Here is a 12709-nt window from a genome sequence, read left to right as displayed (position 1 = left end):
TCACACCAGTCAGAATGGCTAAGATCAAAAACTCAGGTGACAGCAGTTGCTGGCAAGGATGTGGAGAAAGAGGAACACTCCTCCATTGCTGGTGGGACTGCAAGCTGGTACAACCACTCTGGAAATCAATTTGGTGGTTCCTCAGAAGATTGGACATAGAACTACTGGAAGATACAGCAATAATTCTCTTGGGCATATACCCAGAAGATGCTCCAACTTGTAATAAGGACGCATGCTCCACTATGTTCATAGTAGCCTTATTTATAATAGCAAGAAGCTGGAAAGAACCCAGATGTCCCTCAACAGAGGAATGGATACAGAAAATGTGGTACATTTACACAATGAAGTACTACTCAGCTATTAAAAACAATGAATTCATGAAATTCTTAGGCAAATGGATGGATCTAGAGGATCCCATCCTGAGTGAGGTAGCCCAATCACAAAAGAACACACATGATACGCATTCACCGATAAGTGGATATTAGCCCAGAAGCTTGGAATACCCAAGATACAATTTGCAAAACACATGAAACTCAAGAAGAAGGAGGACCAAAGTGTGGATATTTCGACCCTTCTTAGAAGGAGGAACAAAATACCCATAGAAGGAGTTTCAGAGACAAAGTTCAGAGCAGAGACTGAAGGAATGACAATACAGAGACTGTCTCACCTGGAGATCCATCCCATAAACAACCCACAAACCCAGACATTATTTCAGATGCCAACAAGAGCTTTTTTGATAGGAGCCTGATATGACTGTCTCCTGAGAGGCTCTGCCAGTGCCTAACTAATACAGAAGTGGATGCTCACAGTCATCCACTGGATAGAGCACAGGGCCCCCAATGACGGAGCAAGAGAGAGTACCCAAGGAGCTGAAGGGGTTTGCATCCCCCTAGAAGGAACAACAATATGAACTAACCAATAACCCCAGAGCTCTCTGGGACTAAACCACCAATCAATACATGGAGGTACTCATTGCTCTAGCTGCATATGTAGCAGAGGATGGCCTAATCAGTCATCAATGGGAGGAGAGGCCCTTGGTCCTGTGAAGGTTCTATGCCCCAATATAGGGTAATGCCATGTCCAGAAATTGGGAGTGGGTGGGTTGGGGAGCAGGGGGGGAGGGGAGAGGATAGGGGATTTTCAGAGGGGAAACTAGGGAAGGGGATAACATTTGAAATTGTAAACAAAGAAAATATCTAATAAAAATAAAAAATAGGGTTCTCATGAATATAATTTCATTCTTTTAAATTCCCACTTGGCTCAACATGTGATTATTATGAGACTTTTGTAGTAATAATGAAGTTAAGACTTTGAAGTTGCATAGTCGTATGTTTGGGTATTGCCTGTATTCCTTGCTATGAAGTTAAATCATCTAAGTGTTTTAATTGCTGCATCTGGGAACTGTGTTTAGAAACACCTATGAAGTTCTTGAGCAATTCATGTATGGTTTTGCAGATAGAACAATAACAAAGTTCCACACACCCTATATAGGTCATTCAAAGGCAAGCGCTACTCTTATTAAAGTATCATTTAATTTCGAAGGAGACTAATCAACTGGGTTACACACCAGCTCTTGTTTAATTCATAGAATGCAAGTAAAATGGGAAACATCTTACTTAGTTTGAAGTGGAAACCCTAGTGAGTCTTAATACATAGCTTTTAAGGAAAACCCGAGCTTCCTTGAGGATGGATCTGACAACATGAAGATAGTGGTGGCATGATGGAATTTGCTTTCCTTTTTATATTTGTTTGTTTATTTATTTATTTTGGAGTTTTGATATAAGGTTTTTGACATGTATCCCACGGTTATATAAAACCCTTTATGAACCCAGTCTGGTCTCACTCATCCTACAACCTTAGCTTCCCAATATGGAGATTGGAGACATGGCCTGCTATATCTGACTCTTGTGCTGCCATTTTTTCACACATAAACCTACATGATACTTCACTACCTAAAGACTAGCCACTAACTCTGAGTATTTAGCAGTCGCTGATGAGCACAATGGTAGGAAGGGACTCCAGGACTCCCTGAACTCACACACTAGCAGGCTTCCACCTAATTCACCAGGCATGATGAAAGTTGTAGCAAACAGCTATCTCACACTGCAGAGCACCTTACGATCTTTCCGAAACAAATAGCCATTGAATTTGTAGGCTAATTGGCCCCAAGAGTATATAATTTTAACACCTAAAGAAAAGAAGAACTGGGCTGGAAAGAGCAAGTGATCATTCTATAAAATAAATGATTCTGAAAGTGACTCCTTAACTTATATAACCATGACTCATTAACCACTGGTTGCATACAGAGAATTTAAAACTATATATATCCAGGACCTAAATGCTGAATATGGCTTAGTGTGTAGAGTGCTTGCCAGCACATATGAAGCCCTAAGTGTGATACACAACACTGCATAAACTGGGTATGATGGCGCATGTCTATAGTCAGTATTTGGGAGGTAGAGGCAGGGGATCAGAAGTTCAAAAAGTCACCTTCATAGTGAATTTAGTGCCAGTCTAGGACACATGAGATTTTGTCTAGAAAGGAAAAGAAACCCCATGTACAAATAAAAACTTCATGTTCACGACAGTACCATGTGAGTAAGAATGCTTATGAGATTAAAGTACATTTCTTTGTGTGTTATAAAGTGTTTCTAAAACCAATTAGATAATGAGGCTCTGACCATTGAACTAACCGTAGAAAGGTGGCAGAACTGTGGCCTGTGGGGCTTGTTGGAGGAAAATAAGTTATTGTGTTTAGCTGTCTGTCCTTTTGTGTCTTGCCTTTTCCCCTTCCTGCTAAATATATGGGATAGGTAAGCTTATAGAATTAGAAAATAGTGTTTAGAATGAGGAATGAATATTAATGAGCAATGGGTTCGGTTCATTTTGGAAAAGTTAACATTTTTAAAAATTAGATAGTGGTGATGATTGTAGAACTCTGTGAACGTAGGAAAAAATATAAGAGCCACAACAACAAAAACAGGGACAAGTACATTTTGAAAAGGGATTTTATAAGCCAAATATTTTTGTAATAAAATAAATGCAATGTGACTCTTAATATTATGGATGGTAGGGAGATAATTTGTAAAAATTTCCACTAAAGTACACACAGGGAAACAGTAAAAATTACAAATATGTATATAACAAATGTGTCAAATTAATATAAATTAAACAATCTAAAATGAACATTAACATTCTGTTAATTTCAGGACCAGTGATGTAGGATAGAGAAATGTAATTCTCTAGTTGGGCCTAATTGTTCTTGCTCAGAAAGACAGCTGTAGTCACTGTACATGGCAGGGGCCTTTGGTGACATAGTGTACATTTCCCAAGCCAGGGGAAGGGATCCAATCCTGAGAAAATTAAGCTGGGTATCATGCTGGGAAAGTGTCACACATGATGCTCTGTGATCCATGAGGTACAGATGCACCAGGAAAGAGCTGTATATGAGGAGTGGGAAAAACCCTGGTAGCAGTGAAGCCGAAGGCTATGGGTTATCAAAAGGACTACTTTCAATGCCTAAGTTCTTATACATCAGAGCATCCTACTTTAGCTCAACACAAGCTTGTGATTATAATGCTCAGGAGTTACTGGAAACTTAGCTCACAACTCTATGGAGTTTTTGTTCATATGTAGCAGTAAGGATGCCTGACGAACATCAATATACATAGTGAGTGAACATAAGGGGGAATCTATGAATTTTATTTTTCTTCAGTGAGTTTGCATATTTGATAAATCTTGAAAATTCTCCTGATGCAGCTTTGCTATAGGATCCAGAAAGCATTTGAAGACTATTGTGTTCAGGACTCCTGTGTTGGTCTCTTCACTAGTCATCTCCTCAGGAATGTCAACCCACTTGCTGCATCTGTTCTCATGATCTAGCAACTGTGCTTACATTCACCCCTTTCTCCCTTCATCTTAAATCTGTGGACATTCATTTTTTGTCTCTCTTTAGTAATAATCCAACTTCCATCCATCTTTCTTTTTATCAAAGTAACCTAGCAGAATTCTAATCTATACATACAATGACACTCATTTTTCAAACTTGCTGTCAAATGATTGAATTTTGGAAGAGAAATTCTCACAGCTAGTGGACAATTACATTTCAAGAAAATGAAATTTTTTAATCAAATTAACATGTAAAGTGAACTTGGTCATCCAATCCCTACATTGATCCTATGATGCATTCTCCTCAAACCCCTCTGTGAACTCCCCCTTCCTTCTGCAGTATCCTTGTCAGCTCCTCATTCCGTTTTCTACATCCTTGGAGGAAAGAAGAACTACTGAGTTTGAACTTAATCACATTTCCACTGACTCTACAAACCACCACTCCTTACTTTGTCCTGCTTCAGCAGAGATGCCTCTGCCCTCTGCTCTTCCATTTTCTCAAAGGCTTGGCCTCTCTCCATGTCTGCTGTATCAACCCATTCTTTCTATCTCTCTTGCATTAACATTCATGTATCACTCCCAACTCATTCCTATCTCCAGGATTGAAATCCCTATCAAAATCCACAGTAAAAATAGGAGCCATGCCTCTGTGATTTAGATACCCTTGATAGCTAAACTGCCTATGCACACTATTCTTTTTCTTTATGACCTCTTATTCACCTTAAAAAACTCCCTCACACGACGTTCATGACCTTCCCTTGACACATTTTCTCATGAACACACTTGACGAGTTCCATGTCATTTAAAATAATGCAAATTTCATAAAAAAGAAGTGACTGTTTAATGTCCAGCCAGAAATGAGAGATATATGTTTTTTATGATTGCTTTACATGTATGGGATGGCCGTAATATTAAATGTGTGTACTTCTAAAGGTGATCAAAATAAAGTGAAGAAAACACTTTAAATATTGTTCCAAAGAAGTTTTGTTTGAATGTTTGTGCCACATCATCCTTAAAATTCTGTTTACATTAACTAGATTTTTTTCCCATGCAGTAAATGATTTCTTTTTTTTAAGTTATACTTCTTTTTTTAAAAATTTATTTATTGTAATTGGGTATTTATTTCATTTACATTTCCAATGCTATCCCAAAAGTCCCCCACACGCTCCCCTACCCACTCCCCTAACCCACCCACTCCCACTTCTTGGCCCTGGTGTTCCCCTGTACTGAGGCATATGAAGTTTGCATGACCAATGGGCCTCTCTTTCCACTGATGGCCATCTTCTGATTCATATGCAGCTAGAGACAGGAGCTCCAGGGGGGGTACTGGTTAGTTCATATTGTTGTTCCACCTATAGGTTGCAGATCCCTTCAGCTCCTTGGGTACTTTCTCTAGCTCCTCCATTGGGGGCCCTGTGTTCCATCCAATAGCTGACTGTGAGCATCCACTTCTGTGTTTGCTAGGCCCCGGCATACCCTCACAAGAGACAGCTATATCAGGGTCCTTTCAGCAAAATCTTGCTAGTGTATGCAATGGTGTCAGCGTTTGGAAGCTGATTATGGGATGGATCCCCCGATATGGTCCATCCTTTCGTCTCAGCTTCAAACTTTGTCTCTGTAACTCCTTCCATGGGTGTAATTTTAGGTCTGGATTTTATCTTTATTTTTGTTTGGTTTTAAGGTCTGATTGGTTTAGGTTTATGAGTCAGGATCACGAATAGCCCAAGCTAGCCTAGAACTCTGTATTGCTGAAGATGGTCTTAAACTCCTGATCTTCCTGTCTGTATCTCCCTAGTGCTGGGGTGCTAGTCATGGGAGCACATCTGGATGTTTGGGTTTTTTGTCTGTAGGGTAAGTGGGCCAGGATGGCCTTAAGTTTGTGGCAGTCATTCTGCTACTGTCTCTTAAATGCTATGATTATAAGCTTGGCCACTACTCCCAGCTGTTCTGTTGTGCATTTTTGAATGCCAACTATGTCGTTTCTTGGGAGAAAGAGAATAGTAAAGGAGGTTGTGGCTCAGATTTAGTGCTTTTAAAATTTGGTATCTAGCTGCTTTTTAAAAATATTTATATAAATATATATTAATCTCTAATGTAATAGGTCATTTGAAATTTATAATATTGGAAAAATATGTTTATGTATTTCTCTTCTGTTCTTACATACTGAGTAGTTCTGCTTTAGGCTTTGTCTTTTACCTTTCTTGAGAAAGCACTTCTTTCTTATCACCATCCTGAGGTGTGTGCAAGCTCCCAGAGCTATCTAGGAAAGGCTTTCAGAACTGAACAAGTGGGATGTGCCTTACTGTAACTGCTACAGACCAATTGCTTTCATTTATAATCTTCACCATGAACAAAGGTTTTCTATTTCTTTTTGTTCTCAGTTCAGTTATAGCACTTTAGTGCCAATGCTTTGTGAAAAAAATGCAATTCTTAATAGTTTAAAATTGTTACGTTCTATCTAATGTCTTTTAAACATTACATGACCATATATTTACATTAAATTTTGCTACCCCTTCTCAAAAAGCTTTGTTGTCTCGGGGTGTTTTATTCTGGTATGGGAATGAGTGTGTCAGCCTTGCCTTATAGTAACTTGGCTGGTTGTTTCCAAATGAGAAATGATAATAGTATAGGCTAAATATCTAAAGGACTATTAAATTCATAGGGGTCCCATACAAGATAGACCTTATGAGAGAAAATTTATGTGTGATAAATCCAGTTAAGACTAGAAGGGAATTACTTATAATAAGTTTTTCTAAAAATTTAGCTTTTTAAAATCTATACTGGTTCACTAAGTAAAAGTAATTTTGTTTTCTTGAAATTTTGGTGTATTCTTATCTATCTGTTTATCTGTCTATCTATCTATCTATCAATCTATCTATCTATCTATCTATCTATCTATCTATCTATCTATCCATTTAGAAGGGCCCATTAGTCATCTCAGAATGGTATCTGTCCTTATATAAAGGAAAACAAAGAATTGACTTGATTTGTAAAGTACCCAAGTAGTACTCAGACAATAGGTAATTCCATGCACACTTTTAGTTATTCCTCTATGGTTTAATATTATTATTAAAATGGGTTTTGGAAATCAGAGAAATTTCCAATATATCAGAGAATGTGTCATTCCATTGATTAGACAGGTAAATTATTCTGCTCTAATGAGGATAAATCAATATACTTTATAAAACTAAAATTAAAAATATCAAGCAAAACAATTAATTAAATATCAATAAAAGCTTGACATGTTTTCATATTAAGTCATATGGGCACCACTAAAATTGTTAAGATATAGCTGGGCGTCATGGTGTATGCTTTTAATTCCAGCACTTGGGAGACAGAGGCAGGGGGATTTCTGAATTCGAGGACAACCAGGGCTACACAGAGAAACCCTGTCTCGAAAAACCAAAAACCCAAAACCAAAAAAAAAAAAAAAAAAAAAGTTACGATATGTCCTTTGATTCACATCAAATGATGTATAACTGGTCAGACAAATATTGCTGTGTACCTAATTTGGAGAAAATACAGAAGTATTCAATATAATGTAATTCAGTTTGTAAATATGGATAGCTTGAGTAGATTTCTAACAAATTCTAAGAGCCGTTTACATTCTTAAAGACCCTGCAGTATGTGGCTTTTCTACTCTATAGTAAAGAAAAATGATTTAAAAATTTGAAAGTAGGAAATATGAAGAAAAATTTTCAAATTGCAAATCTTCTCTTCTCTTAAGGGTTAGGTTTTTATAATCATGTATTTGGATTCTTCCTTTAAATATAATAGTAGTCAAAACCTGTAGATGATTTTGTATTTAAATTATATCTAAAACAATGAAAATAAGGTTAATTTATAGAAAGAAAGTCACATCTACTTGAGAGACAAAGTGATGAATCAAAGAAAAATTTACAGAATGAGTCAGATAAAGAATATGCCCAATTCTCATGAGAATAGCATAGAAGATAGGCTACTTAAGAGAACAGAGGTGGGGGGTTGGGAAGAAAGAAAGAGAGACAGAGACAGAGAGAGATGGGGAGGGAGGGAGAGAGGGGAGAGAGAGAGAGAGCTTTATTGGGAGAGTTACACAGAGACAGGTTGCAGGTGAAGACAGGATGAACCAGAGAATGAGAATGGGCAAGAAGATTAGAAAACATTGCCAGAGTGAGTTGAAGGCCAAGCAGAGCAATTCAGTCAGAACCCGAGAGAAGCCAGATTGAATCCATCAGCTTGGAGAGGAGTTTAAGCCAGAACAGCTGAGTTGAACCAACCAGCAAGAGTTCAGAAAGAGCTAGTAAGTGTGGGCTTATTCAGCAGTAAACCTTCGAGACGACAATTACTATTCCATTCTAGAAATTAAAAGCTGAAGATATTGATTATAAACTTTTGAAAGTGGAAATTTTCAGAATGATAACTGGAAGAAAACAGGTTAATTTGTAACCAAACTGAAAAAGTAATGAAATACATATTAAGTATTTTACTGTGAAACTTATAGTTTTCTTCCTATCAGTCACATTGGTCCTTCTTTACTTACACTGTTATGCTATCCCAGCTAGGCTTGGTTTGATTTTACTTTACCACTGAGTATTTAAAACCATTTAGAAAAAATAAAAATTCCCTACTGTCTAAGGAAATTCTTTTTTTTTTTTTGGCAAAAGGATATAATCTAGTAAGGTTTCTTCTTTTCTGCCTCACCCTTAGCTCAGATTGTAACCCTATGTCCTAAGTTCATTAAATAATATCACTCATGTGGGGCATTGGGCTATGCACAGACAGCCTGGTTTCCAGTCGAGGCTAGATCTTGAACTCCAGGACCCGGGAATGATAATTTACTTACATGGGAAGGAAGGAGTTCTCTCATATCTCCTGGACCCTGGCTCCTGTCGAAGTTACCACCCCCACAACCCCCACAGGAGAGGTGTGGCTATCAGCCAAGTAGGAGTAGCACCAAGCCTTCCCACATGTAAATAAGTTTTCCCCTAAACTCTCAATCCAAACCAATGAGAGGTGCCTGCTGTCAAACCCTGAATCACTCCCAGAACTGTATATAAATCCATGCAGGGAATTAAAGGAATGCTAGAACTATTCCTTTGTCTGAGTCTTTTGTTCCATGACACTTGGGAAGAGATCTTCTCTCCTGAAGAGCCACTAGAGGTCCGGCCACACTCCTCACTGGATTGTTTGGCCCAGCCTGACATAACTCAGTTCAGAGAGGCTTGGAGTTACCAAGGGACCTGGAAAGTGTGGCAGAGACTTGTCTCCCTGCCTGTACTCACTTCCCTTTGATGGAACCTTCCCACCGGGCCTGGACAGAGATCTCCATGGAAAACCTCTGGTACCCAGGCCCACACACTCAGACACTGTTCAGGTGTCAAGATGCACACAACCCTGACTTCATTTTTCTTTCCTGTTCATAAATAGATCTTGTGAAAAACAATCTAAGGGGAAAGCATTTAGAGAGCATGCAGTGTGTGCGTTATGTGAGATGTCTAGCATATGCTTGTGTACCCAGCAGGCTTCTGAGGTTATGTGCAGATCATATTCTTGTACTAATGGGGATATTCCACTGAATCAGTCTTTTCTGATTCCATCAATCAGAAATGGGAATACTATCAGGAATCATTATGAAGCCTATCAAATTTACCATTATGTATAAGAATGGTGTTGATAAAACTAAATTGTTTTGTCTTATAGGAAAACCTACATAAACATTACCAATAGGCAAATATCTTAATAGTGATAGTTTTGTCATTGTTATCATAATTAATTTAGCTATAATATATTATAGTTTTAATTTGTAGATGCAAAATAGAATTACATTGTATATCACATTATATAAGCATTCTTAGTGTTTTTATATAAATAAAACTATAGAACAAAAATCCATATTACATACTTAAATGAAGTAATTAATGTGAATTATTATTTGTCCCTAGCAACTTGTATCTTTATCTTGTAGAAATTTGTTGTTATGGAACTAACCTAGGTTCCTACAGACTGAATCACTAGATAGCTAGGAAAAAGAAAGACTTATAAAATCACTTGTACAAAAATCACACACTGACAAGTTTCTGTTGTATATTTGAATAGTTTCAAAATAATTAAAATTCAATCATACATGGATTATTAGAAGAGAGTCACACTTATGTTATTTCTAGTAGATAGAAAATTTAGGGACATTCCTACTTTTCAATTCTTCTTCACTCTCAGCGGTACTCATGATGCTTTCTAATGTTTCGTTCTGCTCAAGGTCCTTCCGGAAGCATTTATGCTTCAAGTTGCCCATAAACAGTTGTAGTCCAATTAGTGCGAACACACTGAGACAGAACACAGTGAGGATCATGACGTCAGAGAGCTTCTTCACTGATTGGATCAGGGCCCCCACGATGGTTTTTAGTCCTTAAAATGTAGGGGGAAAAAAGAGGCATTTATAATGACATAAAGGCTCTCAGTGGGAAACAAGTCAAAACACAAGCCTAACTAGGAATGCATGCATTATGTCAAGTCAATGACCTTAAATAACTGAACCCAGAGAAGTCCCCAGGTCCCAGGAGGTACAGATCTGTACAACTTGTTCTTATGAAGTACAACAAGTGGTTAAAACTAGTAAAATATTTCCAAGAAATTGTCAGGTTCAATTGGTAAGTAAGGTGGATGCTGAAACCATACCCACACTCACTTACAAATATAATCAATCATTTTGTAACTGCTAATTCAGTAAATGATGGTCAAACAACCCACCTCTACATAATGGAACTAAAGAAGAAACTAATTGTAGCACATAGTGATGACATATACTGAACCACTTTTCAAGTAAGAAACAGCTTGATAAACCGTCCAAGTAAGAAACAGAAGTCAGTAAAACAATGTCATGCAATGCCTACATGCAGATATTTCCTATTGTCTTAATGGCATGATGTGCTGATTAGTTGAAATTTTCCTTCCTGAAAAGGTAGAAAACCAATCCTTTGGCAAGAGGAAAAATTTCAAGTGGAGATGTGAACCAAGTGGTCATCTTCCTTCTCCAAGGCCCATGCAACTGATTAAACCCAATGGCTGACTTTTTAAATAAAAATTGCAATGAAAGCAGAAGGAATGCAGTTTGGCTCGAATTATGGAAGAAAATGCTTTTCTCCAAACAGTCAAAGCCAGCCCTTGTGTTTAACCCCACTCTCACCTGGAATGACTGATATTGTTTTCAATGCTCGGAGAACTCTGAATGTTCTCAACGCTGAGACATTGCCCAGGTCCACAAACTCTGTCACATATCTGCAATAGGGGAGTTTATACACAGACACAGTGACAACACACACACAGACAAAGAAAACTCCCAAACAGCTGGAGTTGAGCAGTCTAAAGCTCCACACCAATCACTTCTTACCTGGGATTACAGAAATAGTTTTCAAAGCTCTCAAGACTCTGAAAGTTCGAAGAGCTGAAACATTGCCTAGGTTTACAAATTCTGTTAAATACCTGTAGGATTAAATCAGAGTTATTCAGAATCTAGGCAGAGTGTATAATACTTACCGTCCTGTTAGTCAAAGTATTTTCTATATGTAGCTTGGCAACTCTTTTTCTTTCCTAATCTAACCTAATGCATATGATTTGAATCATTTCATATTTGATTGTATTTTAATGTGATTCATAGACTTAATAGTCAAGTAATTAAATGATTAATATAATAATATAGAGTTTTAATCCTCTATAAAAATTGAGAGCAGTATACTAAGTAAAAGAATTCAAATTCAGCAAATTTCACTCAGATAAAATGACCAGCAAAAGCAATATAGTGTTTTAAAAGAGTCTGTGCATAGAGGGAGTGAAGGTACCTACTAATCAGTGGAGGGTTTCTTCTTGGAGTGAGTAAAATATTCTCAATTTAGACAGTATTGATGCCCATAAAATTTGTGAATATCCTAGAAAGCACTGAGTTGCATAGTTCAAAGAGAAGAGCTTCGTGATGCATGCATAATAATAGAGAATGGAGAACCATGAGAAGGGTATCCATATTGTCATTTTCTTATCCACACGAGAAAATGGAGCTAAGGTATACTCTATTGGAGGGAACCTGAGAAGTATGGAGTTGGGGAGGAATGAGGGAAACAGACTAGAAATCTCAGACCCTTATGAATTGGCTGAATGTCTCAGATACCCTTATAATTCAAGATAATAGAGGAAATTATTTAGGTTTGGGACTTAAAGGTTTATGACTAGTACATTTGCAAAAAGATAGGAATAACATAAAATTATACAGAAAGCCAACTGTGGTGCTCTTGCAGTAGCTGTACAATATGTGGTAGGAGCAATGTGTGGTGACAGCTCAGTTAGGAGTATTTGACTTTTCATTTTAATATACTTACTAGCTCATAAACACATACACTATGCTTAGAATTAGAGGCCTTAGTCATTAAGGAGCGTTGTGAGAGCTTCTGACATACTTTTAGTTTAACAATAAAGTCTTTTTTTTTTGTTGTTTTTTTGGTTTTTGTTTTTTGGTTTTTCAAGACACGTTTTTTCTGTGTAGCCCTAGCTGTCCTAGAATTCACTCTGTAGACCAGGCTGACCTTGAACTCAGAAATCTACCTGAGTAGATTAAGTACTTCCAAGTACTGGGATTAAAGGTGTGCACCACCAGTGCCCTGCTTAAAATAAAGTCTTAAGAAAAATGTGTATCCAAGTAACACTGTTTATGTACATGTATAACACATGTCCACTCAGGTACATCAGGAGACAAGATAATCCTTATGCAAAACTTGTTTTGAATGGAAAACACTTCCTAGAAATATATGACTGCAAATAGGTAGTCTTTTTGCAATTCTATTTACCTTTAAAG

The 12709-nt window shown here is 37.4% G+C and overlaps 1 protein-coding gene across 5 annotated transcripts in view; it reads right to left on the bottom strand.

Moving 5' to 3' along the window:
* The window catches only part of Scn9a (sodium voltage-gated channel alpha subunit 9), a 169616-nt gene that overhangs the window by 77971 nt on the left and 78936 nt on the right, over positions 1-12709 (bottom strand). For 3 of the 5 annotated variants that reach the window (XM_085834816.1, XM_085834815.1, XM_085834818.1), the window contains 2 exons: positions 11054-11145; positions 10063-10275 (listed from right to left, as the gene is read on the bottom strand). In XM_085834816.1, the coding sequence (XP_085690942.1) occupies positions 10063-10275; positions 11054-11145 (305 nt within the window). Of the gene's footprint in view, positions 1-10062; positions 10276-11053; positions 11146-11257; positions 11350-12709 lie in introns of all 5 variants that reach the window. The other 2 variants (XM_085834817.1, XM_085834819.1) reach the window with 1 other exon arrangement.

The sequence above is a fragment of the Mus caroli genome, unplaced genomic scaffold (assembly GCF_978045245.1).
Source record: "Mus caroli unplaced genomic scaffold, Mus_caroli_1 scaffold_2, whole genome shotgun sequence".
Taxonomy (NCBI): domain Eukaryota; kingdom Metazoa; phylum Chordata; class Mammalia; order Rodentia; family Muridae; genus Mus; species Mus caroli.
The sequence above is the reverse complement of the archived record's forward strand: the minus strand, read 5'-3'. Positions and strand labels throughout refer to the sequence as shown.